The sequence below is a fragment of the Equus przewalskii genome, chromosome 14 (genome assembly GCF_037783145.1).
Source record: "Equus przewalskii isolate Varuska chromosome 14, EquPr2, whole genome shotgun sequence".
Classification (NCBI taxonomy): domain Eukaryota; kingdom Metazoa; phylum Chordata; class Mammalia; order Perissodactyla; family Equidae; genus Equus; species Equus przewalskii.
The window spans coordinates 63,083,406-63,109,240 of record NC_091844.1 but is presented as its reverse complement, the minus strand read 5'-3'; the positions used below and the strand labels follow the sequence as shown (position 1 = coordinate 63,109,240).

Sequence of the window (25,835 nt, the reverse complement as noted above, 5' to 3'; positions counted from 1 at the left end):
TATTATACTAATAAGAAAGTCAGAGATTGTCACCACTCATCTCCTATAGGTCTTTATTCAGTGAGCCCTTTTCTGACCACCCTTTCTTGCATTCACTCACCCTAACACTTCCTGTTCCCCGCTCCGCGTTTTTTTTAACTACCTTATTGTAATACTTCTTTGTCTCCTTGGTGGATTATGGTCAAACCCCGCTGCTAGGCTGATGAGACAGGAGTCTTTGTTTTGTTCACAGCTGCATGCCATTGAGAATAGTTAGGGGACAATAAATATTTGGTGAGTGAATGAAGGGATGAAGAGACAGTCTGTAATCATCCTGGGCTATCAGGAAAACAGGCATACGATTACCCCAAATTGAGTATATTGTGCACATTTGTGAAGCCTTCCCTATGTTTTGAAGACTTAATTCTCTGAAGCACCCCGTGCATAATTGTTGGGTACAGCAGTGGTCAGGAAGTTAGACTGGGGAGTCCAAGTACATGGCCTTGAACTTACTCCAGCGCTTCTAACCTGCATGAACTTGGGTAAGTTCCTGAAGCTCACGTGCCTCGGTTCCTCATGGGCATAATGAAGATACTAATAGTACCTACATGGAGTTGTTGTGAGAATTAAATATGTTGATGTGCGTTGGCAAGTATCAGCTTAGAATGGAGCCTGGCCCTTAGAACATGCTCGAGGAATGTGAATTATTGTTGGTATTTTAGCACTTCTTACACTGGCACCCTGGTTCTTGCTGTTTGTTCCCTTAATACGTGGGCACCTAAAAGGAGGGAGCATTTAACCTATTTTTGTATCATCAGTGCTTACAAAATGAAGAACACACAGATTACGTAAGTATTTGTGAATTAAATCATCTGGTAGTTGTAAATCCAAGTCTGTATATAAATGAACTACTATGTTGTATCTACTTTTAAACCCCAAATTTATTTAAAGTCATGTAGAATATAATACAGTAACTCATTTATACATAATTTGCTTTAATTCCCCACCCTTTGTTTGCCTTAAGAGTTCCATATGACTAACTTTCCCCATTTACCCCCCCTTTCAAGTTTTAAATGTTTCCCGTATCAGTTGCTAGTAAACTGATGGCTGGCACTGACGCTTGTTTGCGTTTAAGCATTGGAGTTATTTCTAGAGGCACACTGTCTGTTTTGTGTGGTTTCATAACATCTTTCTTGGCCTCCTATTTGAATATAGAAAGAGAAAAATTAGAATAGTGAAAAAAAATGGGAATTTTTTGGCTGATTGTGTGTTGCCTCTGGGGCCTAAGTGTCAAAAAGATGAATCTGGGGTTTGATGTGTTTGGCCTATACTTAGGGCTTTCTCCCAGTCCTCGCTGGCAGCACCTCTTAGCATAAGAAAGACTGTATGAAAGGAGGAAATGTACTGCATGGCTCTAAAGTTAGGATAAGATGTTTATTTTTTAGAAAATCTCAGGTATAAAAATATAAAGCTATTAAATTAATGCAAAGATAATCCAAATGGTTATAAATATGTTAAGACAAAATAGCAGGGCTTTTTAAAAACTTACATAGTGTAAAAACACAAAATTTATATCTCACACATTATCTTTTGCGAGTAATTGTGGTAGGAGAAATATGCAATTGAAATTCAGGATATTTTCCACAAGTATCCTATGGAAAAAGTTCTAAAGAATGGCATGGAATTTATTCATAATGGAGAATTTATTTGAATACTCCACTTTCTATGATAGTCCATTATATAATGGGGATTATTAGAATTATTCTTTACCTTCAGGAATGGAAAAGTTTTTTTAAAGTTTCTCATTTCTTCCCTTTAAATTTTTAGAAATGTTTCTTTTCTGTACTATATTCAGATTCTTCTTGTTGACTTCTCCGGTTTTTATATAATAATCTGTCAGTCCATAGTAGAAAGAAATAGGAAGGGAATGGCTTTTTTAGTTCAGAATACACTTTGATTCTCTTTTTCTCGAAAGAAACGTAGATGACTTATTGTTTACAGATTTTGCTTTTGTGAGAAGTGTTTTGTATCTCATTAAAAATAGACTACTTTTCAACTTAATTCAGGATTTTTCCTTTAAATGTCACAGATAGTCAGTTTAGAATTTTAACCTGTAATATCGAGGTTTCATTGTAGTTGAACAAACATCTGGCACAGCCAGTGGCCTCCCCACGCAGCGCCTCTCAGCTCCACCCCGTGTCCCCATTCTCTGAGTGGGAAGATGTGAGCCCAGTGCAAACTGCAGACTTTCATAGCTGTTTAGTGACACAAATGCCCTTTCCAGCTACAGAGCCTTTGTGAGCTCCCTCAGTAAGGAAAATGGAGACAGAGCACTTTCCCCGTTTTCTTGGTCTTTTACTACACAAGCTTGTTAATGCAATTTGAAATATAAAAGCCAAAATATTCTTCTTGGATTTTTTTAAAGCAGCTAATCTAAAATGATTTTGTTCATGAGGGTTTTCATCCTTGACCTTATTTTGGATGATAAAGAGAGAATGTTCTTCTGTACATTTATCCCACTTTCTTGTCTTCAAAAGCCTAATGGAAATGAGAACTAGGGACATATTGTAAATACTTGAAAACTTCTTAGCAAACACTACCTTTTTGAATGTTCAAAAAATATTACAAAATTTAAAAACGTTGTTTATATTTTACCCTCATGTAAAAGAACATTTATTAGCTGTGTTTATTTTTAAACTTATGAAAGGGCATGTGGAGTGGGGAAAGAGACTGGAATGGGGAATCCACTCAGAGGGTCAGGTGAGCTCTGGGGAGGGTATGGAGCTGAAATGGTGCAGATGTAGTGTCTCATCATTAATGCTTAACGATCAAATATTACCTCCGCTTTGAAAATTAAATGTCTTACTTCCATTTTCCATTGTCTGTTTAAATAGTCATAATTCCTAAACCTTATAGCCTAGAACATTAGGATTCCAGTCTACTCTAAACACATAACAATGCTGTTATAATTCTTTAAACAAATGATTAAGAAATTCACTCCGTAATAATTCTCCATCACTTTCTACGGGACAAATAGTAGCATATTCTGGACAGAATTTTCAAGCAATTCCCTTGCTTTGCAGTGGCTCATATAGAAAAGTAGTTAAATTTTTAAGGAAAGATGTATTGCATTGCATATGCTCTTTTGTTTTCACTTATATTCCTATTTTTAAAAAATGGAAACAGAAAAGTAGCTTGACTTCATTTTGCATTTGGAGGAAATTAAGTTTCACAGTGTTTGAATGGCTTAGATACAGATGGGGAGTGGTGATCAGGATTACTGCTCAGAGTCCTTAATATTTTAGTCAAATATATCTCTTATCAGTGGGAAAGAGAGAGACAAAATGAGCTTTTGAAATGGTCAGGATTTTCTTTCCCCAGGAAATATAGCAGTATGGATTGGCTCTTTTTTTTTTTTAAGTAAACTAATTGCTTAAAATGCATAAAGAGAAGTGTGTAAATCATAAGATACAGCTTGATAAACTTTTACAGAAGGAGCGCACTTGGTAATGAGCCCCCAAACCCTCCCTCAAGCTTCCTCCTAATTATTACCCACTCTCCTCCCCAATACCCACACACAGCAGTAAACACTATTTTGTCTTCATTACTGTGGCTTTGTTTTGCCTGTTTTTGAACACTGTATCAATGGAGTCATATGGTAGGTACTTGTTTTTGTCTGGCTTCTTTCATTCAACACTATGTTTGTAAGCTTCACCTATGTTATATGTAGTAGTACTTCATTCATCTTCATTGCTGTATAGTATCCCACTGTATGAATATTCAATTATGTATCCATTTTACTGTTGAGAAACATTTGGGTTACTTCTAGTTTGGGACTTTTGTGAATAAAGCTTTTATGAATATTCTTGAACATGTCTTTTATTGGACATAATCACTAATTTCTGTTGGATATTACCCAGAGATGTAATTTCTAAGTCATAGGATATATGTATGTCTCAGCTTCATAGGAAACAGCCAGTTTTTGAGAGTACCGGTTTACACTGCCGCCACCCAAGTGTGAGAGTTCCAGTTCCCCATCCCTGTCAGCAATTGATATTATCCTTTTTTTTTTTTTTTTAAAGATTTTATTATTTCCTTTTTCTCACCAAAGCCCCCCGGTACATAGTTGTATATTCTTCGTTGTGGGTTCTTCTAGTTGTGGCATGTGGGACGCTGCCTCAGCGTGGTTTGATGAGCAGTGCCATGTCCGCGCCCAGGATTCGAACCAACGAAACACTGGGCCGCCTGCAGCGGAGTGCACGAACTTAACCACTCGGCCACGGGGCCAGCCCCTTGATATTATCCTTTTAAAGGTTAGCCATGCTGAGTAACATTATCTCATCATGGTGTCACTTTGCATTTGCCTTATGAGGACTGATATTCAACAACTTTTCATGTCCTTATTGACTCTTTGATATTTTTTCGGTTATCCAATTCTGCATAACAAACTTCTTCAAAATGAGGTGCTCAGTACAACTCTCTTGAAGTTAACTTCAGATGAACCCAAGTTCTTAGTTTTAATGAAGTCCAGTGTTTTAACTATTTCATTTGATATCAGTACTTGGATCCATAATCTTTGCAAACTGAAGTCATTATGATAATCTTTTATATTGTCTTCTAAAACCTGTATTGTTTTATATTTTACATTTGGAATCTCTGATCACTCTGAAAGAGATTTTTGCCTATGGTGTGAAATAGAGGTCAAGACTTAACATTTTTTAGGAAAAAAATGGATGTTCGATTGCGTCATTACCATTTATTGAGAAGAGCACCCTTTTCCCACTGATCTACAGTGGTGACTTTGTTATGAACCATGTGGTCAAAAATATATGGGTCTATTTCTTTCTTCTTCATTCCGTCTATGGGTTTATTTATCTTCCCTTGCACCAATAGCATATTGTCTTAATTACAGTAGCTTTATAATGAATTTTAATATATGGTACTGTAAATTTTAAATTCTTCAATTTTGTTCGTAATTGAGATAGGACTATTCTTGGCTCTTTGCATTTCTATATAAATTTTGTAATCACTTTATCAGTTTTCACAAAAAACTGCTGAGATTTTGATTGGAATTGCATTGAATCAATAGATCAATTTGGGGAGATTTGATATTTTACAATATATTGAGTCTTCCAATCCACAAATATGACATCCCTCTGTTTATTTAGGTTTTTTTATTTGTCCTGGTGTTTTGTTGCAGTTTTTTTTTATTTTTAAAGGTGTGCCATTTTTTGGTGAGGAAGATTGGCCATGAGCTAACATCTGTTGCCAATCTCTTTTTTTTTCTCCCTAAAGCCCCAGTACATAGTTGTATATCCTAGTTGTAAGTCCTTCTAGTTCTTCTATGTGGGATGCCACCACAGCATGGCTTGACGAGTGGTGTAAAGGTCCCCACCCAGGATCTGAACCTGTGAACCCCAGGCCACTGAAGCAGAGCACACGAACTTAACCACTGCACCACCAGGCCAACCCCTTATTGCAGTTTTTTGTGTAAAGTCTTGCACAACATTTTTTAGACTTATTCCTAGGTTTTCAATATTTTTATATTGTTGTGAATGGTATTTAAAATGGTTTTTACTCTTATTGTTTGTTACTAGTGTATACAGCTACAATTTGGGTTTTGTGCATTGACTTTGTGTACATGACCTTATTAAATTCACTTATTTCTGTTAGTTTATCTGCAGATTCTTTTGGGTTTTGTACATACGCGATTATGTTGTCTATAAATAATGTAGTGCTAATTTTATTTCCTTTCAATAATTATCCCTTTTCTTATTACATTGTCTAGAATCCCCACTACAGTGTCAAATAGAAGTGATGATAGCTAGCTTCCTTGTCTCATTCCTAATGATAGCAGGGAAAGCGTTTAATATTTCTTTAAGTATCTTTGCCGTAGATTTTTTTAAAATAAGGAAATTCTCTTCTATTTGCGGTTTGCTAAGTCTTTATCATGAATGGTTTTGAATTTTAATAGATGCTTTTTCTGCATCTGTTGAAATAATTATATTCTCCTTTATTGTGTTAATGTGGTGAATTACAGGAATTGATCTTTTGAAACAAGCTAAGTTTATTTCTCTCTGTGTAGCTGTTCAAGCATGTTTAATCTAGGGCTGAGAGTGCAGGTCTATAGTGCTGGAACCCAGACGACAGCTGTCTTGTTCTGCTATCCTTGACGTGTGGTTTCTGTATCATGGTCCAACTTGATAGCTTCAGTCCCGCCATCACATACACATTCCAGCCATATTAATTTTTTTTAATGAAAATATCCTTCCATTCTTGTAATAAACCTCACAGTCATGATGTGGTATCCTTCTTATATATCGCTGGAGTCAAATTGCTAACTTTTTCTTTAGAATATTTCTATCTGTGTTCATGAGAGAGGTTAGTCTTTAATTTTCCTTCCTTTTAATGTCCCAAGAAGTTACAGAGTCATGGTTGTTCCGGTTTCATAAAATAAGTTTGCAAGTTTCCCCTCTTTCAGTTTTTCTGGAAAAGTATGTGTAAGGTTGGTGTTACTTCTTCCTCAGATGTCTTGAAGAATTCTCGAGTGAAGTCATTTGGGCCTCAAGATTTTGGTTTTGTTTTGGGAATATGTGTGTGTTCTGGAGGTTTTATAATTGCAGTTAAGATTTCCTTAAAGGATAAAATAACATTCTCTTTTTTGACTTTTTATGCCAGTTTTGGTAGCTTTTGTTTTTCAAGGAATTTATCCATTTTAGGTAAAATTTCCAATTCATTGGCTCAAAGTTGTTCATTATATCTTCTTATCTCTTTGTAGTATGTGTAGATGTGTAGTGATGCCTTTCATTTTTTATTTTAGTAATTTGTGCTTTCTCTGTTTTACTCTTACTCAGTCTTCCTCGGGGTATTAGTCTTTGCTAATACAACTTTTGTTTTTCTCACTCTCTGTTTTCTATTATGTTAATTCCTGCTTTTATATTTATTTTTCCTCTCTATTTTCTTTGGATTTAATTTGTCTTTATTTCTAACTTCTTGAGATAGATACTTAGATTTTCAGCCTTCTTTGCTAATATGTGTGTTTATGGCTAATATTTCGTTCTAAGTTTTGATATGCTGTATTTTGTTATTCAGAGAAAAATATTTCAAGTTTATTGTCCTTTTTTTTGGCCAGTAAATTATTTGCAAGTATTTTGCTTAATATCCAGATACTTGGGAATTTTTAATTCTTTTTGTTATTAATTTCTATCTTATTGAGATACCACTCTAGTGAGAGAATATACTTTTCAATGACTTCAATCCTTGAAATTTGTTGTGGCTCAAAATATGGTCAGTTTTAGTAAATATTCCTTTCATATTTAATGTGTATTCTGCAGTTGGACCTATGTATGTTAATTAGGGCCAGTTTGTAAATTGTGTTGTTCAAGTCATCTATATCTGTTTTTTATCTGCTTATTGCATAATTGACTAAAGGGGTATTTTATAATCTCCCATTATTATGGAGATTTATCTGCTGCTAATTTTGATTTGTTGGGTTTTGTTTTATATATTTTTCTGACAGTGGAATTAAATATAGAATTTTTGGATCTTCCTGGTGGATTGGCCCTTTTGTCTCTTTGAAATGTCACAATTTGTCTCTACCAATGCATCTTGCCTTTAAATTTACTTTGTCTTTTATTAGTATAACTACATATGCTTTCTTTCAGTTAGGTTTTGCATGGTTTATCTTTTCCCACTTTTGCATGTACTTATATTGAAACATCTTTCTCTTGTAAGCAGGATACATTGTTTTTTTCTAATCCAGATTGACGATCTTTGTCTTTTAATGGGAGAATTTAGTTTATATGCATTTAACATAATTACTGTATTTGGGAGGTTGGATTCTATACCCTACTCTTTGTTTCCATTTGTCTTGTCTCTGTTCCTTTTCTATTCCTTTTTTCTTTCTTTCTTTTCTTTTTTTTTTTTTTTTGCCTTCTCTTTGGAGTGTTTTTTATTATATCATCCCCCCAACTCTGCTTTTTATATTTGTATATTTGTATATCTGCTTTGTATATTTTTCAAAGAATGCTTCCCTATGATTTTTTAACTGAATCGTGTATGAAAGGAAAATAAAATGCACCAAAAGTTGTTTGGGATTTGAAACGTATTGGCCCTAGATCTACTTTCACATAATAAAAAGTGAAATCGTATACAATACTTATTTGTAAACAGTAGAAAAATCACTCTTCAGATAGAAAACATTTACAACTGGCAACTTACCATTTGTTTCTGAGGAAGGGATTAGGTCCAAAGTGTTTTTATTTTGCATTCAACAGAATCTCTGAATTAATGTTGACAAGATTATAATTTTGGGCAGGATCTTCAGAGTTTTTGAAACTAAACAAATATAGCTTTGTGTGCAAAAAAAAAAACTTGGCTAGATTAAAAAAGTGATGAAAGTTTTTTTGGTTTGGGGATTTTGATTTCTTTTTACTTTTTTGTTTTCAGTTGCCATTGTTGAGAATTGGTGTGGTTTCCTAATGTAACATATGTGTATACTATTAATAATAATTATCAGCAACATTTTCTCTTCTGTAATTTTTATCATTTCAAGCAAAACGCTTTATTTTTTTAGTTTTTGTGAGGAAGATTAGCTAACATCTGTTGCCAATCTTCCTCTTTTTGCCTGAGGAAGACTATTGTTGAGCTAACATTTGTGCCAATCTTCCTGTACTTTATATGGAGTGCTGCCTCAGCATGGCTTGGTGAGAGGTGCTAGGTCCGTGCCTGGGATCCAAACCTGCAAACTCCTGGCTGCCAAAGTGGAGTGTGCAGACTTAACCACTACACCATTGGGCTGGTCCCAAAACGCTTTATTTTAAAATAAAACATTTTATGTTTTCTTAATTGTCAATTGGAAGAAACACTTGAATGTTGCAAGTTTTTCAGTATATTTTACAATATTCAAGAATATCTATTCTTCTTTCATTTGCACAGTTTTATTTTACTCATTTGTTCATTCCTGGTTAGGGTACAGTATAAACTTGGGTATATACTCAAGTAAAATAATTCTTTTACTTGCAATATCTTCAAATGGTTGATTGCAAACATATAATTTTTCTGGTTTTAATAGTAACACATGTTCCTTGTAGAAAATTTAGAAAATGCTGAGAAGTCTAAAGAAAAAAAAAATCACTTACTCACCAACTAGTTAATATTTGGCCTATTTCTTTTGTGTAGTTTTGAGTATTTAAGTGTTATAATAAAGTAATCTCTCATACTTTTTAGCTTTTTCACTTAGCATTATATTATTTGTATTTTTATAATATTTAAACCCCTTGCAAAATAAATTTTTGATGACCATGTAATTCCATCACATGACTGCACCATGTATTTTTAAATGTATGCTCCTAATTACGGAGATACAGACTGTTTCCTTTGTTGTTGTTGCTATTTAATGCTCTATGAGTAGGCTTGTATATAAACATTTATTTTCATCAATGATCGTGTCCCTAGACTAGATTCTAAGACATTTCATTACAAGATCAAAGGATATTAACAATTTTATGGGTCTTAACACCATACCTCCTTGCTTTCTGGAAATGTTCTATCAGTTTCTGCTTCCACCATCACCCAGTGAGACCTCCTAGCTCCTAATGCTCTCTCCAAAAGGAAACTCAAGTTCATGTTTTTCTCTGTTAATTTGTCAAGGAGAAAATAATGCCTCATTTTAATTTGCACTTACTATTAGTGAAGTTAACTTTTATATTTATCGTCTTTCTTTAAAATACTTTTTGGCTGTCTGAAGTAGTTTGTGTTTTTCTGACTGATTTCTGTGCATTAAGAAGAATAATCACTTACCAATATTTTAGTCACATTTCCCCCATTCTTTAATTTGCCTTTTAATTTTATAGTGCTCTGATTTCTTCTATTACTGCTCTTCTTTGCCATTTTCCCTATTCTGCTGTGATCAATTGTACTTATTTATAGTTCTTATAGTATTTTATCTTTAACTCTTTCATACCTCTGGGATATAAAAGTGAATGTTTTCTTGACCGTCAGTTCTTTTATCTTCATTCTAGAAGAACTTTTGAAGTTTGCCTTTGAAAATTTCAAATTAAGTTCCTGCACTATAAATTCTACTTTGACAAGTATCTCCAGTGCAGCTTTATTTTGACTGTTGCTTTTGGATCGGATGGACAATGACTAGGTCCCCAGCTGCTTTTCTAGTCCAGCCCCATTGCGTCAGCGCTGCTTTCTCCCGTGCTATGGCTGTGGCTGCTTAGCCTTGGGTTTTGGTGATAATGTGATCTGCTATCTTTTTAGGGTCTTCATAAGTGTTCAGTGAGGGGCAGGAAGAAGCTGTGTGAGTAGACACATTTTTCAATACAAGATGGGGTCAGAAAAGCTTCCAAAAGACTCCAGCTGAGACTTGAAGAGCTTAGAGGGCAGACGAAGGTTATCTTGGTGGAAAATGTGGGCTGGGAACTGCAGAGGGAGCGTGTCCTGGCAGAGTAAATGCCACAAGCAAATATTTGGAGACATGAAATATTGTATAGGTTTAGAGACACTGTAAGTAAATTCATTTCAGTTGAACATATGAGAGGAGGAAAAGGTAATATATAAAATAATAGCTAAAGAGGTAGGCAAAGGCTGAATTGTGGAAGCCTTGCTTGCTTTTGTACTAAACAAGTGCTATGTTTAATGTTGCCATCGCACACCTATTATGTGCCACACTTTGTTCCAGCCTATGGACATATGCTGATGAGCAAACAGACATGGCCTCTGCCTTTTAGGAACTGCCGGTGCAGGGGGCAAGCAGTAAGTACACAGTAGCTTTCCAAAAAGCATATGACCACAAACCGTTGCAGCTGCTGTGAAAGAAAGAAGAGAGTCAATGAGAGGAAGGAGGAGGGAGAGCGAATGCATTTCACCTGAAGGATCTCTTAAGCGATGGCATTTGAGTTTGGCTCTACAGAGTGAGTTACTCAGTGGAAGAGTGAAGTGTGGGGGTCGCAGGTGGGCTGGAGCATTCCCAGGTGGAGTTGTAGCAAGGGCAAAGGCTCTGAGACAGAAAAAGTATTAGGTGCATTCATGGGGGTGAAAAAGGGTGACGCCTGGTGCTTAGAGGGAAGGAGGCACAGGGATGGGCTGGAGAATCAGGGACAGAATAGGCAAAGCCTCACTGGAAACGTCAAGAGTTTGGATATCATTCTAAGTGAAACTGGAACAGACTGGTGGATTTTAAGCAGGACAATGATGTATTATATTTCATCATTTCTAAGGCACATATTTTCTTCATACCTTAATATTGGGATGCTTCTTAGAGTTGACGTGATTTTTTTAAAGAAGCAGTGTGACCTAGTTTAAATTGCAAAGGTTTTTTTCTTTCTTTCTTAGTGATACGTAAAATTATTCTATTCTTTTCAGTGTATGGACTCTTAGATTTGATTTTCTTCCATACTCTAACTTATATTTTTAAAGTGCATATCACCCAGGGTGCTGTTTGGAAATGGAATTAGAGGGGCAAGAGAAAATTCAGGGGGTCTTCTAGAATGTTGTTCAGGCCAGACATGTTGGTAGCTCAGGTTAGATGAGTAACAGTGTGATGAAGAGAAATGAATGACTCAAGAAATGTTTTGGAGATAGAACCTGGTATTGGATTAGAACATAGTGTTGGGTTGGATATGGGGTAAGAAGGAGAAGGAATATTGAAGATAGATCCCTGGTTCTGGATTTAGCAAGTACATATCTGGAGGCAGCATTTGCTGACATGGTGAAAAATGAAGCAGAGTGTTTTTTAAAGATCAAGAGTATGATTTGGATGTGTTAAATTAGAGTTGCCTGTGAAATATCCATGTGAGTGTGTCAGGCAGGCTATTGGAGCAAGTTAGATCTTAGTACTTAGAAGAGAAGTCTAGATTGGAGATACAAACTGAGAGTTGTCAGATATAGATGGTATTTGAAGGTGTTAGAATGGATGAAGCCATCAAGAAAAATCATAAAATGAGAAGAAAAGAGAGCCTAGGACCAAGCCCTAAGAAACACCAAAATTTAGGGGTCAAGTAAAAGAGAAATGTTGTGTAGGTATGGCCAAAGGATTAAGAGGAAACCCAGGAGCATATAAAACCATGGAATCCAAGAGAGGAGGGTGCTTTAAGAAGAAGAGAATGGTCAGCTGCATTTACCACTGAGCAATCTATTAAGATGACAGTCAAGAAGAGTCCTTTTGGATTTTACAAAATGATGCATATCAAGAGACATTTCAGTGGAGTCCTATATATGAGAGCCATCCAAGAGCAAACAAGAACTAACGGAGTGGACACAGCATGTGTAGAAAAGTCCAGAACCTTGACTGTTAAAAGGAGGTGAGAAGCATAATTCTAGCTGAAGAGGTTATGTGCAAGGAGGCTCTTTGTTATTTTTAAGTTGGTAACAGGGAATGTTTGATGCTGATGGAATGATCCAATAGGGAGGGAAAGAGGGAAGTAGAAGATGCAGAGGCCGAGAGGCCAGCTAGGAAAGCAAATAACTTGAGAAGCCAAGTGTGGATGAGCTCCAGAGGGTGTGTGGCAAGGGCCTTTGTACTGTTTTCCATAGAGAAAAACTGAAGAAGTTTAAGCAGAGAATTATTTGATTGGACTGTTTCAATAGGCTAGTCATTCTCTCATTATGCAGAATGGATTTGGAATGGCAATGAGTGGCCAAATGCCCAAAACCCATTAGAATGCCATTGCAGGGATTTAGATGAGAGATGGTGAGGCTCTAAATAAGGCTGGAGAGGAGGGGAGAGAGTGGAGATAGAACCAAGAGATAAAAATCAGAAGGGCGTGATGATTGGATGTGGGGAGTAATTGAGAATGAGTCCCATGTTTTTGAAATAAGATGACTGGGATGCCGATTGTTATTTTAAAGTGGTTTTCGTTAGAATGTCTTTAACTATGGGGAGTGACTATATGTTGTCCACATAATAATTGATTAAAATCAGAGCAAAGTTTTGGTTTAGCTTCTCTGGCACTTCCAGCTATTTTTAGAAGTCAAATGAGATGCTGCTCTGGGTAACTTTTAAAGAATCATTTAAGTAAATCTTCTAAAGTAGTGAGTTTCAAGCCTGGAAAAAAATAATTCTCTCTCATTGGCCAGCCTTGTTTCTTTAGAACTTATGTGCTAGAAAGTTGGATTTGGAATAACTTGCTACCTCTGTCATTTCTTGTTTCTTAGGCTACCAGCTTTCAAAACATACTTGTAAGCACCAAGGTCCCTAGGTTTTTCCCCACCCTTCTCTGTCAGGCAACAGCATGGCAGTCAAACTCTGCGCAAGGACATCGTCTTTTGCTCTTTCCTGGCTCATCCACATTTCCCAGAACAAAGTTATTTTCCATAACACATATAAGGCCCATATTCTTCAGCCTTGTCGATGTTGCCAGAACTCAGTGGACCTTTTTTAAAAGGCTCTTTCCATATCCTATTGTATTGTCTGGACCCTCTCCAAATCCAGTTTTTAATTTCCTATTGGCTAAATTTTATTTTTTTTCTTTAGGCCTTGTACTCATCTTCTGTTTAATCCTGGCCTCTCTCCTACCCTTGTGAGAGAGACCTTAATCTCTTTTGAGTCAGCAGCCATGCCATTTTAAAATTCCTTTGGACAGCTATTCAGCTGGTTTAACGTTGTTCAATCCCACTTCTTGGCTGGGATTTACTGTCTCCTGGTCGGCTTCCGTTCCTTTCAATAAAGAGTATGAGGGCTGTATTTCCCCTGAAGCAGGAACCCTACTTCCCTTACAGTGTAAGCCCCTTTTCTTTGGCTCTGTTTTCCTAAGATTCTGGCACTAAATATTTAACCAATTCCATTTGGTCAGGAAGCCCTGGGCTGAAATAGTGGGTCATTTCCTTTTTCTGAAGAGATCCAGAGAACACCAATGCTAGACGTGGTCCTGGGACCTTCTGTGACTTACACATCTCTAGTACTCCATGGGCTTTTCTTGCAAGGGTCTTCTAGAAAAATAGCATCGTCAGGACCTACAATAACTTGGATATTTAGATTTCACGTGTGATAAGATTCAATGTAGAGGCGTGGTTTAAGGGCAAGAGGAAGAGGGTACTTGATTAAACTGCAAGTAAATAAGTGAAAAGTAGAAAAGTGTGTTCTCACTTCCATCTTTGTGATGAACAAACTCCAGTATCATGCTGGGCTCACAATTTGATTTGTTCTGTTCATCTTCTAGAACTGACTTTTATAATCATATCACTATGGTGGGAGGCAAGAGGACGTGGTGGATAGAGCCACAAACTTATTCAGAAGATTGTTCCTTCACTAGGCTCTGTTCCTTTTCCAGCGCTACCACTAACTGATTGAGTAGCCTTGAGGCAAGTCCCTTCAAGTCAAGACAAGAAGACAAGCCGTATCATTCACCTCAAAATCTTTTTTTTTTTTTTTTGAGGAAGACTAGGCCTGAGCTGACATCTGCCAATCCTCCTCTTTTGGCTGAGGAAGATTGGCTCTGAGCTAACATCCGTGCCCACCTTCCTCTACTTTATATGTGGGATGCCTACCACAGCATGGCTTGCCAAGCGGTGCCATGTCCGCACCCGGGATTCAAACTGGCGAACCCTGGGCTGCCGAAGCGGAATGTGCGCACTTAAGTGCTGCGCCACTGGGCCGGCCCCCACCTCAAAATCTTTTGATGACAGGAAGCCTTTTTCTTCCCAACCATGCAAGAGCCGTGGAGATTTTTTTTGTGAGTGCTCCATTACCAAAAATGACACTCTGTTCCCATCGTCCACCTCTCTAGGGTGCCCTGGCAGCAGAAAGAAGGCTCATCAGTGAACTCCTTCCTCACATGAAGTAGATATGTCTTGCTCAGAATAAGGAGAAAGAAAATCAACAACATGAAGAGAGGATGTGTTAAGAAATTGATAAAAAGAAGCACTTTTTTCTTAATTCAAAACAAAACAAGAAACTGAAGAGTATATCTGAGAGGAAGAGAACCAAATCACTTAATTGATTTTTCCCTTTCTCCCCACACACATAGACTTTTCTCTAAATAATACAGGAAATCTAATGGAATCATTGAAATTTTATTATCAATTTCATCGTTAAGATCTTTGAACACAGTTGTAATTTTTTGGTTAGTAAACAGGTTTACCAGACCCCTGCTCCTTTGGAAAATCCTGCTTCCTTTCCACGCTTTTTCCTTAGTTCAAGGTTTACTTTACCTAAGTGTGAGGGTGACAAGTGTCTGGCCTTACACCTTTGAGAATTGAGGGTACATGGTTGGAGTTCTGCTCTTATATATAGAATCCCTGGTAACAATCACTAGGTTTTGGAAAACTTTTGGTCTATTTAGAAAATGTACTAAGTAAAAAGCATATGGACAAGGAAAATTGATCTACCAAATAGGTCAATGGTTAAAACCCTCAAAGTGTGGGCTTGTCAGTCACTGACAGCATTGCTACTTAAGAATGAGCCACTGGCAGTTCTAGTTGCTCAGGACTGTGCTCTATTTCTCTTTCTGACATTTAGGTAATCTTGTTATTGGAGAATTCACGTAAAGATCCACTATCCTTGAGCTGTGTAATTCTTTCTTGAATTCGTTTCCATTGCAACAGTAATATGTATAGTTGCTTTGTTCAGTAAAATATTAATAGCAAAAACTTGTGTGAGAAATCAGCAATTCTTATGGTAACATACCTAATTTATCTGGATTGCCAACGGAGAGATCTCTGGACAGTCACTCCTTGTCACTCATCTGTTGGACAGGATGACTGATGAGAATATCATTCATAGTTCTTATAGATGCCAAAGCAAAATTGTTTTCGTAATTTATAGATTCACCCTTCATTAAGTGAAAAGAAAACCTGCAATATTTGGATCCTTCAAAATTTAGTTTCATCTTCAAAATTCAATGTTGACAAAACAGTACGGCTTTCACTTGTCCATTTAGTGAAGCTCGCATCTTGGTAGGGCTTTTATTTAACACAATAATAAATTGCCTTAACATTTAGTTTTATTTTTATAGAGTCAATCTTAGCAATTCTTATAGGTCTATTTGTACAGGACTAACAATGGAAAAATACTGAGAGCTCAAAGAAAATTCTGAGATAATGTTTTTTTATACAAGTCATTAGTCAGAGAAGTGAAACAAATGTTTTCCTCTTATTAAGCTATTACCTCACCTCATTGTTGAAAACATGAAACTGCTGAGAGTTACAGTATATCATTTTCGTAACATATTAATTGTTGAAGAGCTAGACTCCAGCAGGCATTCCGTGTTATTTTTTCCAATTCATTCAAATCCAAAATGTTGCTCATCTAAACTTTCTCTATTAATCAGTGTTACAGTAAGTCTGAGACTGCAAGATGCCCAGTAATTCATAACCGGCTCAGGACTTGTTCACTTTAAGGTCAGTTATTCAGTTCCTAAGCTGGTGATCATTAACAAGAAATCATCATCTGCTATAAGTGCATAGAATTAATAAGAAGGAAAGCAAGAGGTTTTACTTTAAGAACCTGGACTAAAAAGCCACCAGATTTCTAGTTGCTTCTTTCCCTTCCTCCCTCTTTGCTGTTCACCATTGATACTGAACCTCTTAATCTCAAGTTTGGGTGCCTCATGCACAATGAGCCAATCACTGAGACACCAGCACTTGGAGATGGAGAAAGGTTTATTGGAATTGGACAAAATGAGAAGGTGGGAAGACAGGTTTTCTCAAATCTGCCTTAACAAAAGAAGAAAGCAGGAGGTTTTATAGAGCTAAGGGGCTTGGAAGGAGGAGTTTCGGAGAAACAGAATGGGAATCCTGTTCCTTTCACTCCAGATAAGGCCTTGGACAGTTAGACTCCTGGGTGTCGGTGGCAGCTGGGGGCTGATTTTCTAGTGATCATCACTTCCTGGAAGGCATTCTTTTTCTTCTGCAAAACAACCTCATAAATCCTTGTGAACCTTGAGTCACCCCTCAGGTTAAACAAGAAAACAGCAAATTAACAAGAATAACTTCTTTTTCATCTGTGTCTGTATTGGGAACAAGCTTGAAGGGTAATCATGTTCTTATTGAATGTTTATGGTAACCCTCAAGTACCGGTCTTCACCATCTTATTTTGGTAGGGAAATAAATTGCTGGTGAGGTCCAGTCAAAGGTTCCTCACCTGAAAAACTAGGCATGATGGTACAACAATGGTATAAAATGGTTTGGGAGCAGAGAGGAGGGGCCCTGAAATCTGCCACATAGGAGATGCCACACAGGAGATGTCCCTTGGACTGACTCCTGATGGGCCAGGAGGAGTTTCTGAGCAAAGCAGATAGTGGGGAGAATTTCTAGTGAAGGGAGGGTTGTGCTCCAAGTTAGGGAGAAATTAAAGACCATAGGGTTTTCAAATAACTCTAGTATACTAATAGGCCTGGAGTATAAATTGGGAAGGGGGTCAGGTAACAACTCTGGCCAGACGTGTAGCTAGGAGCCAGATAATGAAGGGTGCTATTTGCTCTGCTAAGGAGAGTGGTTGTTATCCTCTAGCCAAGAAGAGATACTGAATATTCTGATCAAGGGACTGACACGGACAGGTTTGCTGTTTGGCAGAGAGTGGATTAGAGGGAGAGAGGCAAGACTGGAGATAAGGAAACCAAATAGGAGTATGAAGAGTATCAGGAAAGATAGATAAGAGAGTTTGACAGGGGAGGGCTGGAAAAGAGGAGAGAGAGGGAAGGGTGACACTAAGATTTTTGGCTTGGGTGACTGGTTGGATTCTCTGCTGAAGGGAACATAAGAGAAATGGAGGTGAGGGGAGTACGTTCACTTATTATGAACATGTCCAATAGGTACTAGATAAATGGCTCTAAAGGACAGAGGTCAACCTTTGAGAGAGACTGGGAAGTCATTAGTATGTAAGTGGTAATTGAAGCATTTCTGAGTTTCTTTCCAGCCCTTAAATCCTGTGGTTCAATGAACAACGTAATCTCTTAGACAAACGCCCATTTTAGGAAGTCTAAAATTAGCAGTGGCCTGTGTTAAGTGATTTGCTGACACAATGCAGTTACTTCTCTCAAGGTTGTGGTCAGTAAATAAATCGTAATTCCAGCCTTATGCTGACATTGAAAATCCATCAGAACAGATTTATTGACTGTCTTCTTTGTGTTAGATGCTGCAAGGGAGATTCATTTTTTTAGTTGTGAAATAATTTCATTGAGTTTTTGGTTCAAGTTGAGTCAAAAAAAAAGAAGGATGGGGTAAAAATTTCTCACTAAGGTGGAAGTGCGATTTGGTAGAAAGACAATGAATTCAGTTTTAGACTTGATAAATGTGAGATTATAGCAGAAGGTCAAATGGAAATGATTAAGAATAAGGAGGATCCTGGCTTCCTTCTGAAGAGTTGGGATTCATTCTGAGGCCCGTGGTAATTGAAGTCAGGAGAGTCTGGAGAAAGTGGAGAGGGGACAGCTGAGAGGAGGCAGCAGATCCCAGAGAGGGCCTGAGCCCTGGCAGACGCCACCTTTGGGCTGTGGAAGGGTGAGGGCAAGCCAAAGTGGTTAAAGGTAGAACAAGAATAATATTCTGTCATGGGTCATGAAAAGAGAGTTGAAGGAGGGAGTATTGACTAAACTTAGAAATCAAGGGTGGTGGTGACTGACTGGAAAATGATTGTCAAATTTAATGATAAGGCAGCCATTGGTTGGTGGCCTAGTGGTTAAGATTCAGCACTCTCATCGGCATGGCCCGGATTCATTTCCCGGTCAGGGAACCACACCACCGGTCTGTTGGTGGTTGTTCTGTGGCGGCTGCGTGTTGCTGTGATGCTGGAAGCTATGCCACAAGTATTTCAGATACCAGCAGGGTCACTCATAGTGGACAGGTTTCAGCAGAGCTTCCGGAGTAAGACAGACTAGGAAGAAGGACCTGGCCACCTGCTTCTGAAATAATTGGCCATGAAACCCCTATGAATAGTAGCAGAGCACTGACTGATCTAGCTCCAGAAGGAGAGAAGAGGGCACAAAAAGACCGGGCAGGGTTCCGCTCTGCTGTACACAGGGTTGCTAGGAGTTGGAATCCACTCAGTGGCACTAACAATGGCCATTGGTGGCTTTTCTCAGAGGAGTTTCATGGAATAAAAAGACAGATTGTAGGTCATGGCGGAGGAGGAAGGGGAGGAAGAGTAATAGTGGGCATGTATTGTACGCTTCCTACGTTACGTAGCAGCCAGTGTCCCAAGCACTTTATGTGGGTAGAATTCTAGGAACATACCAATATTGTTAACATTATTAATATTGTTACCATTACTTCCTTTTTACTGTGAGGTATATCAGGAAATAAAGGCAACGAGTGTAGACAGTTCTTTTGAGACATTTTGCAGCAATAGAAGGAATGGAAAAGCACAATAGGTGATGTTGTGGTTAAGTGAAAGATTTCCAAAGAGATTTTAACATTTTTGAAGGCAGTGAGGGAAGGAGCGGGGGGCAAGAATTGAAAATACTGGAGAAGGAGGAACAGGTAGGACTAGAGGGAGAAGAGACAGGTAGGGATGGGAGAAAGGGTGCAGACTTGAAAGGAGAAGGGACACAGTTTTCTTTGAGTTGAGAAAATTAAGGAAAATTTGTAGTCACTCATATTTTACAGTTCAAAAGAGGGACAGTCTCTGAACTTAAGCTTGATAGTGTTAGAGAATTAAGAAGGGCAGTGAGACAGCTACTGAATAGCATTGCACGCATCTTCTTTTTCTTCTACAAAATTTCTTGACTCGGCGTTAAAAAAAAGTTTAGAAAGAGGAAAGCTCAATGTTCTTAACTCCCCCAAACTATATTAGTCAAGTGCTATTTAACTTGTCATTTTCTTTATCACTTATTTTGTATTTGAACGTAAAAGGAAAATCTTCACTTGTATTTGGATGCAGTGATTGCATTTTCTTAATTGTTTCTCCCAAAACCTGCATTTGGGCACTGTGAATCCAGAGACTAAGAGGACAGCGAGCCTGTCAGATGAAGTGTGCAGTAAACGAGGAGAGCAGGCTGGAATGGGAATGAAAGAATGGCGAGGAAAATCGGGAACTGTAAGGATCAAGAAGAACTGTATCTAAAAGTCCGTTTGTAACTTTACGATTGAGACATCGCTTTTATGAGGACATCTTTATGAACGGAGGATAAAAAGGCACAGGACCACTATCTATCATCAAGTTTGTAGAGAACAAAATGAATTTACAAGTTGGCCAGTTGGAGCAGCATTGACATTTAGGACCTTGAGGGGCTGTAACTTGGTGACGGGAAATCTTTTCTTGTGAATAACTGGGACTGGCTGGCTACACTGAGAACTCATCAGATTCTCCTCCCCCTACCCCCGCCTTCGTGGGAATGCTGTTTAGACTTGATCAGGGTTATCCATAGGGTTGAGTAAACCATTGCCCAGCCAGGCCAGTGCTGCTTTCAGCCCCCAGCTCTGCAAGTAGAACTATTAGCATTTACCTCAATCGAAAAAGGTGACAATACTTTCACATATTTCCTCTGTGGGAAGAGAGTTGAGAACATTCAGAAAATACTGACCATGGCAATTGCAGTAGTTGCTTCAGTTTGCAAACATTTCCTGAGGAAAAGTAAATGTTTTCTCATAGGACCCAACATTTTGTCTATTAAGATGTTTTCATCAAAACATTTTATTTATACATAAAATGTTTTAAAAGGTCCTTCTGTGTAAACATGATCATCTCATACTAATGGGGATGTGTTGAGTGCCTCTGTCTATCCATTCATAGCTGGTGTTTGTCAGTCTGTGTTTTGTGTCTGATGTTAAATGTCTTTTTTGCAGATATTGATGAATGTGTAAACAACACTATTTGTGACAGTCACGGGTTTTGTGACAATACGGCTGGCTCCTTCCGCTGCCTCTGTTATCAGGGCTTTCAGGCCCCACAGGATGGGCAAGGGTGTGTGGGTGAGTTTTTAGATTTTTTTCCCCCAACATGTTTCCCATCTCCCTATTGAAAAGAAATCAAAATTATCAACAATAGGAGAAATTGTAAGCACGATAATTTGGGCAGAATTTCATCATAATTTGATTTTGTCAGACAATTGGGGATGTGGAAAAAGGTCCTAGGGCTTCTGAAATGGTTAGGGACATTAAGAAATATAGAAGTGTAACTTTGAATTTAAACGTATATTAAAAAGAACATCTGTTCAAACTCTTAGCTGAGTATGTGGAACTCTTCTGTCCCTTCTGCACAGGAAATAGTCTGGTGTGTGGTGTAGTTTGTCTGTCTTCAAAATGCACCTCCTTAGGCAGTGCATTTGAGGAAAACGGTTGGCAAGAGTTTCCATTTCCAGGAATGACACCCGTAACTTGATGCTTTGGATTGTGTGATGGTGTTTCTTCAGTCTATTCTGTGATTGATGGAGCTGGAAGGAAAATCTTGAATACCATCAGATGTCCTCGAATATGGTCCAGCACATGCTCATATAGAAGAAGAAATTTCATATTTCATTTTCTGATCAGCTGTGATTTCTTGAAATCCAATTCATTATGAAACATATTTACAATTAGAGCAATTAAATGGGAAAGAGAAGAAAGGTTATTAAATTCCAAACTGCACAGATAACAAGACTTTTTCTTCTTACTTAAGAAAAATAGCTCTCTTCATTTCATAGAAGATGGCATTTGAGGGGTTGGTCACTTTTTGGTTTGAAACTTTGTGGTGAAAGCACGAATTCATTTCCCATCCAGATTAAATTGGGAAAACAAAATCTATTTGGAGTTTTAATGATAAAAATCACTTGAATCGTAACCACTTTAAAGCTAACACCATTGTTAATCACTACTTTCAACTCCTGCTTTAGTCTCCTTTGCACTAAAATGCAAGAAACAGAAGTTGTCTGACATTCACTAAATATTTTGACTAAACAGGTCATGTGATCTGACCCCCACATATCTTTTCAGCCTCACCACTTCCTTCCTCACCTTTATATGTTCCAGCAAAACTGCTTGTGGTTGCCCGTGTCATGTGCAATTATTGGGCTGCTGTTTGCTCCTTCTGCTGGGAGTATCCTCCCGACCTCCCCTTGTCTGAGCCTGGATTCCTCTCACTCATTCCCAAAGTTGGATGTCAGATGTCGTCTCCCCCCAGATACTGTCCCTGCTCTATCTCTCACTCTCAGGCTGAGTTGAGACCCCTCAGAATACCACCTTGAACAAGTTCTATTATCGTATTTACAGCCTTTTTGGAAGTGACTTAATTATGTGTATACTGCCTGCAGCCTCCTTCTCTTTAAAACAACAAGTTCCATTTGGTGGGAGAACTTTCTCTCTTCCCTGGCTGGAATGTTTGGCCGGTTTGGAGGGGCTCAGTAAATTTTGTTCAACTGTTAGCTCTTGAGGTATGAGATGTCAAACCACTGACTCCACATAGCTCCTGAGCCCCTGGCTAATGTCCATTTTTCACTAGCTGGATGAGCACACCACACCCATCTTAACATTCATTTCAGCCCACGAAACATCACCCGTAGAGAAGTAAGGTTTATCATCATTTTAGTGAACTCAACAGGTGTCCTTGTATTTGTCTGTTTAGTCAATCTTCCAAAACTAGTAACTGAGTATCTATTATATGCACTCACTACACTGAGTGTTCTGTAGAATTTAAGTGATAAATTAGCCCTGAGACCAAATTTTGGCCATGGTGTTTCCTCTACTTGGACCCTGGCTGTCCGTCCCCGCCTCTACCACCTCTGCCACTTCTTATCACCTACGCATCCTTCAGATAGAGCTTGACCTCCCCCCCCCCCATTGTCTCCCTAACCCCTCTGCACTTAGGGTCCACCGTTCTGTGCTTTCATGCTCTGTAGTTTTCATTCCTAGCACTTATCACAGCCTGTAAGATTATCTGATTAATTTCCCTGACTTGACTCTAAGCTCCATGAAGGCAGGAGTTGAGTCTGCCTGACTCGTCATTGTTTCCCCAGTGCCTGGCCCGTAGAAGTCAACTAGAATATATTTTTTGATTGAATAAATGCAATCTGGTAGAGAGATTTCAATAGCCATGTAAATAATACAAGTTGGAAAGTAGAAAGTTCCATTTGACATTTACCTAAAATTGATAAATGTGAACTGGCAAATTTCTAAAGTCAATTTTTCTGGGCTAAATTATGACTGTCTAGGTGGATTAAATATACCAACTCTCTGCTTTACCTTATGTTACAATATCTTTTCATAAGCGAAACCCAGCCCATTGGGTTTATATCTGTTTATATACAAAGTGAAATGGAAAACTGAGGTAATTATTCAAATAAGTCAAGATGCATAAACTTTTTGTGCAATTAACTGGGGCTAGCAGGTGAAAATAGGATTTTTTTCCTAAATGAGTTGGATAATTGCTCCAATTTTTAACTTCAAATAGACCATCTCAGAATGTGCTCATGAAACTGATGTTTGTGCATGTTTAATGCATAAAATGCATGAGCATTTCAGATGTCAAGTCAGGTACTTTGCTGAACTGGGCACTCGTTAATAAAATTTCTTAGGAGGAGAAAAGGCAGAAGGTAGTGTGGGCCAAGGTCAAACATAAAATTAGCCTTTCTTTAGGGCTGTGTACTTGCATAATGTTGACTAAAACATACTCATCAGTAATTTCCTTGATTGTGTTTTAATTAAATATATTTAAGTACACGAGAAAAATATTTAGCAAAAAGAAGTTACACTGTGGAACATCAACAGAATGTTTAAAGGCATAGTGAAATCAGTGAGAAGTGATTGGGCCAGTTTGTTTCACATAAATGGTTAATAGCCCAGTGAATATTTATGGGGGGCTTTCCTTCATTTCTCAAAGGGATGTACAACCTGAATTCTGGTCATTAAATTATGGATGTTTTGGCTGCTAGAGAAGTATGTTTTCAGACATTTGAGTTGATGTAAAACAATTTTTTAAATAAATTTAAAGAATTCTGTGGTTTCTGAATTACCAGTGCTGCTAATTTTCCTTGAATTAAGAACTGAAAATAGAGTATGGGCTTAAGAACTCATTAGGTCAAACAGTCAGGGAAGACAAAAATAAATGGTTGAAGCATACATACGATGCCTCCAATACAATTCTGGGGTGTTCCTTAAAGCCAGAGTTGGAATTTGGAACCTTAACTTTGCATTTCCGTGGTCCTTTCATACAAATCAAATTTTACAGCCGTGCCTTTAGGAGCCCCTTCCCCAAGACAGCAGAAGGGGTTTGATGGTTCACTGGGGATCGCCTCACTTCCAACAGACCCTACTAGCCTTGGCACAGCTGGTAAAATAAAGAGCTGTCAGGAGTGAGGCACACGTCTGACTTGATCTGTGCTCCCTTTTCCAGATGTGAACGAATGTGAACTGCTCAGTGGTGTGTGTGGTGAAGCCTTCTGTGAAAATGTAGAAGGGTCCTTCCTGTGTGTGTGCGCTGACGAAAACCAGGAGTACAGCCCCATGACCGGGCAGTGCCGCTCTCGGGCCTCGGGAGGTAAGTCACAGTGGCACTGTGTAGGGGAGGAGGGCTCCTCTCAGGACCTGTGCCTACACGGGTTTGGCCAGAACACTGTGGGAGTGAGGTAAGAAATAACCAAATGTTCTGGCACACTGCTGTCTCTGGAAGCTTCCATGCTTTTTCCAAGCCTGCCTTATCAGTAGAATTGGGATGTGGGTGATGACTGTTTGGGCTGGATGGCCTCTAATGTACTTTCCAACCCAGAGATGCCATGAGTAGGGTAAAGGATCCAAAATGATGACAGCATTTGCTTGGAATTGCTTAAAACTGAGCAATCAGTGCTCTGGGTTTAATATGGCATCATCTCATTCCGTTGCATAATCCTTCTTTCTTGGCCCTCGGAGAAACGTATCTTGACACTTCTCTAAATTAAAAGCAACATATAGGCCTCTCAGGATCTACAAAGACTACCACTTGGAATTCTTAAGGTGTTTTTCCAGAATTTAGCCTAGAGAGTGGCTGTGTTTGCATTCATTTAAAATTTGATTTAGGTTGTGTCATCATGGCATGAATTGAAATGGAGAGCTGATGCTTTTCCAGATAAATTAATCAACTTCCAGGTCACTCTTTTAGTTTGTGCCATACAGCGTGGTTGTATTTTAAGGAAAGCAAAAGACTAAGTGGTCCTTTAAGAGCCAAATAAAATGAAACATCGTCTATTTTACTTTCTCACTCAATCTCGATTGATTTTATCCATGCTTCTAAGATAGCTTTCACTATTGCTCAGTAAGGTACACTCATTCTGTGTAAAATAACTATCTTTGCAAGTAATAGGGAATAAAATATGGAAATATTTTCATTCACACACATTTTTCTTATCAATTATTGAATAGAGAAGGGTGAGGGTGCAGAATTAAATATACAGACAGTAATTCAAAAATATTGTGAAGAGGAGGAAATGGAATATTTCTGGAGGGAGGGGTTGCTTTTCATTCAAGTGACTTCCACTGCAACACGTGAACTGCGGAGAAAAGACTTTGCATCTTAGTTCTACAGATAATAGCAAAATAATAGCAAAAACAAAAAATCAAAACCAAAAAATAACAGGACTGGTTAAGTAACTGTCATTTTTTTATTTGTCTTGGTTCTATAGAGTAGCAACTCACCCATAGCATTATTTCAACTGAAATAATTCACATATAATAATATTGTATAGTCATTAAGTGATCTATATGAAGATTAGGTACTCATGATAAATGCATATGATACAATATTAAGTGAAAAAACAAGATATTCCAATGACCACAATCTGTGGAGGGAGGGAAGCTGAGAATACATAAAAGATAATTATTGGAATTAATGGAAATTTTAGTTTTTTCCTTTATTTTCCAAACTTTTTGTAATACTTAAAATTGGAAGGACCGGGGCCGGCCCTGTGGCCAAGTGGTTAAGTCCATGCGCTCTGCTGCAGGCAGCCCAGTGTTTCGTTGGTTCGGATCCT

At 38.1% G+C, this 25,835-nt stretch overlaps 1 protein-coding gene across 29 annotated transcripts in view; it reads left to right on the top strand.

Moving 5' to 3' along the window:
- Nucleotides 1–25,835, top strand: part of LTBP1 (latent transforming growth factor beta binding protein 1) — a 382,985-nt gene that overhangs the window by 314,044 nt on the left and 43,106 nt on the right. For 13 of the 29 annotated variants that reach the window (XM_070574192.1, XM_070574187.1, XM_070574185.1 and 10 more), the window contains 2 exons: nucleotides 20,707–20,832; nucleotides 24,227–24,370. The exons of 5 other annotated variants lie outside the window; for them this stretch is intronic. In XM_070574192.1, coding sequence (XP_070430293.1) covers nucleotides 20,707–20,832; nucleotides 24,227–24,370 — 270 coding nt within the window. The remainder of the gene's footprint in view (nucleotides 1–20,706; nucleotides 20,833–24,226; nucleotides 24,371–25,835) is intronic. 11 more of the 29 variants (XM_070574194.1, XM_070574191.1, XM_070574190.1 and 8 more) reach the window with 1 other exon arrangement.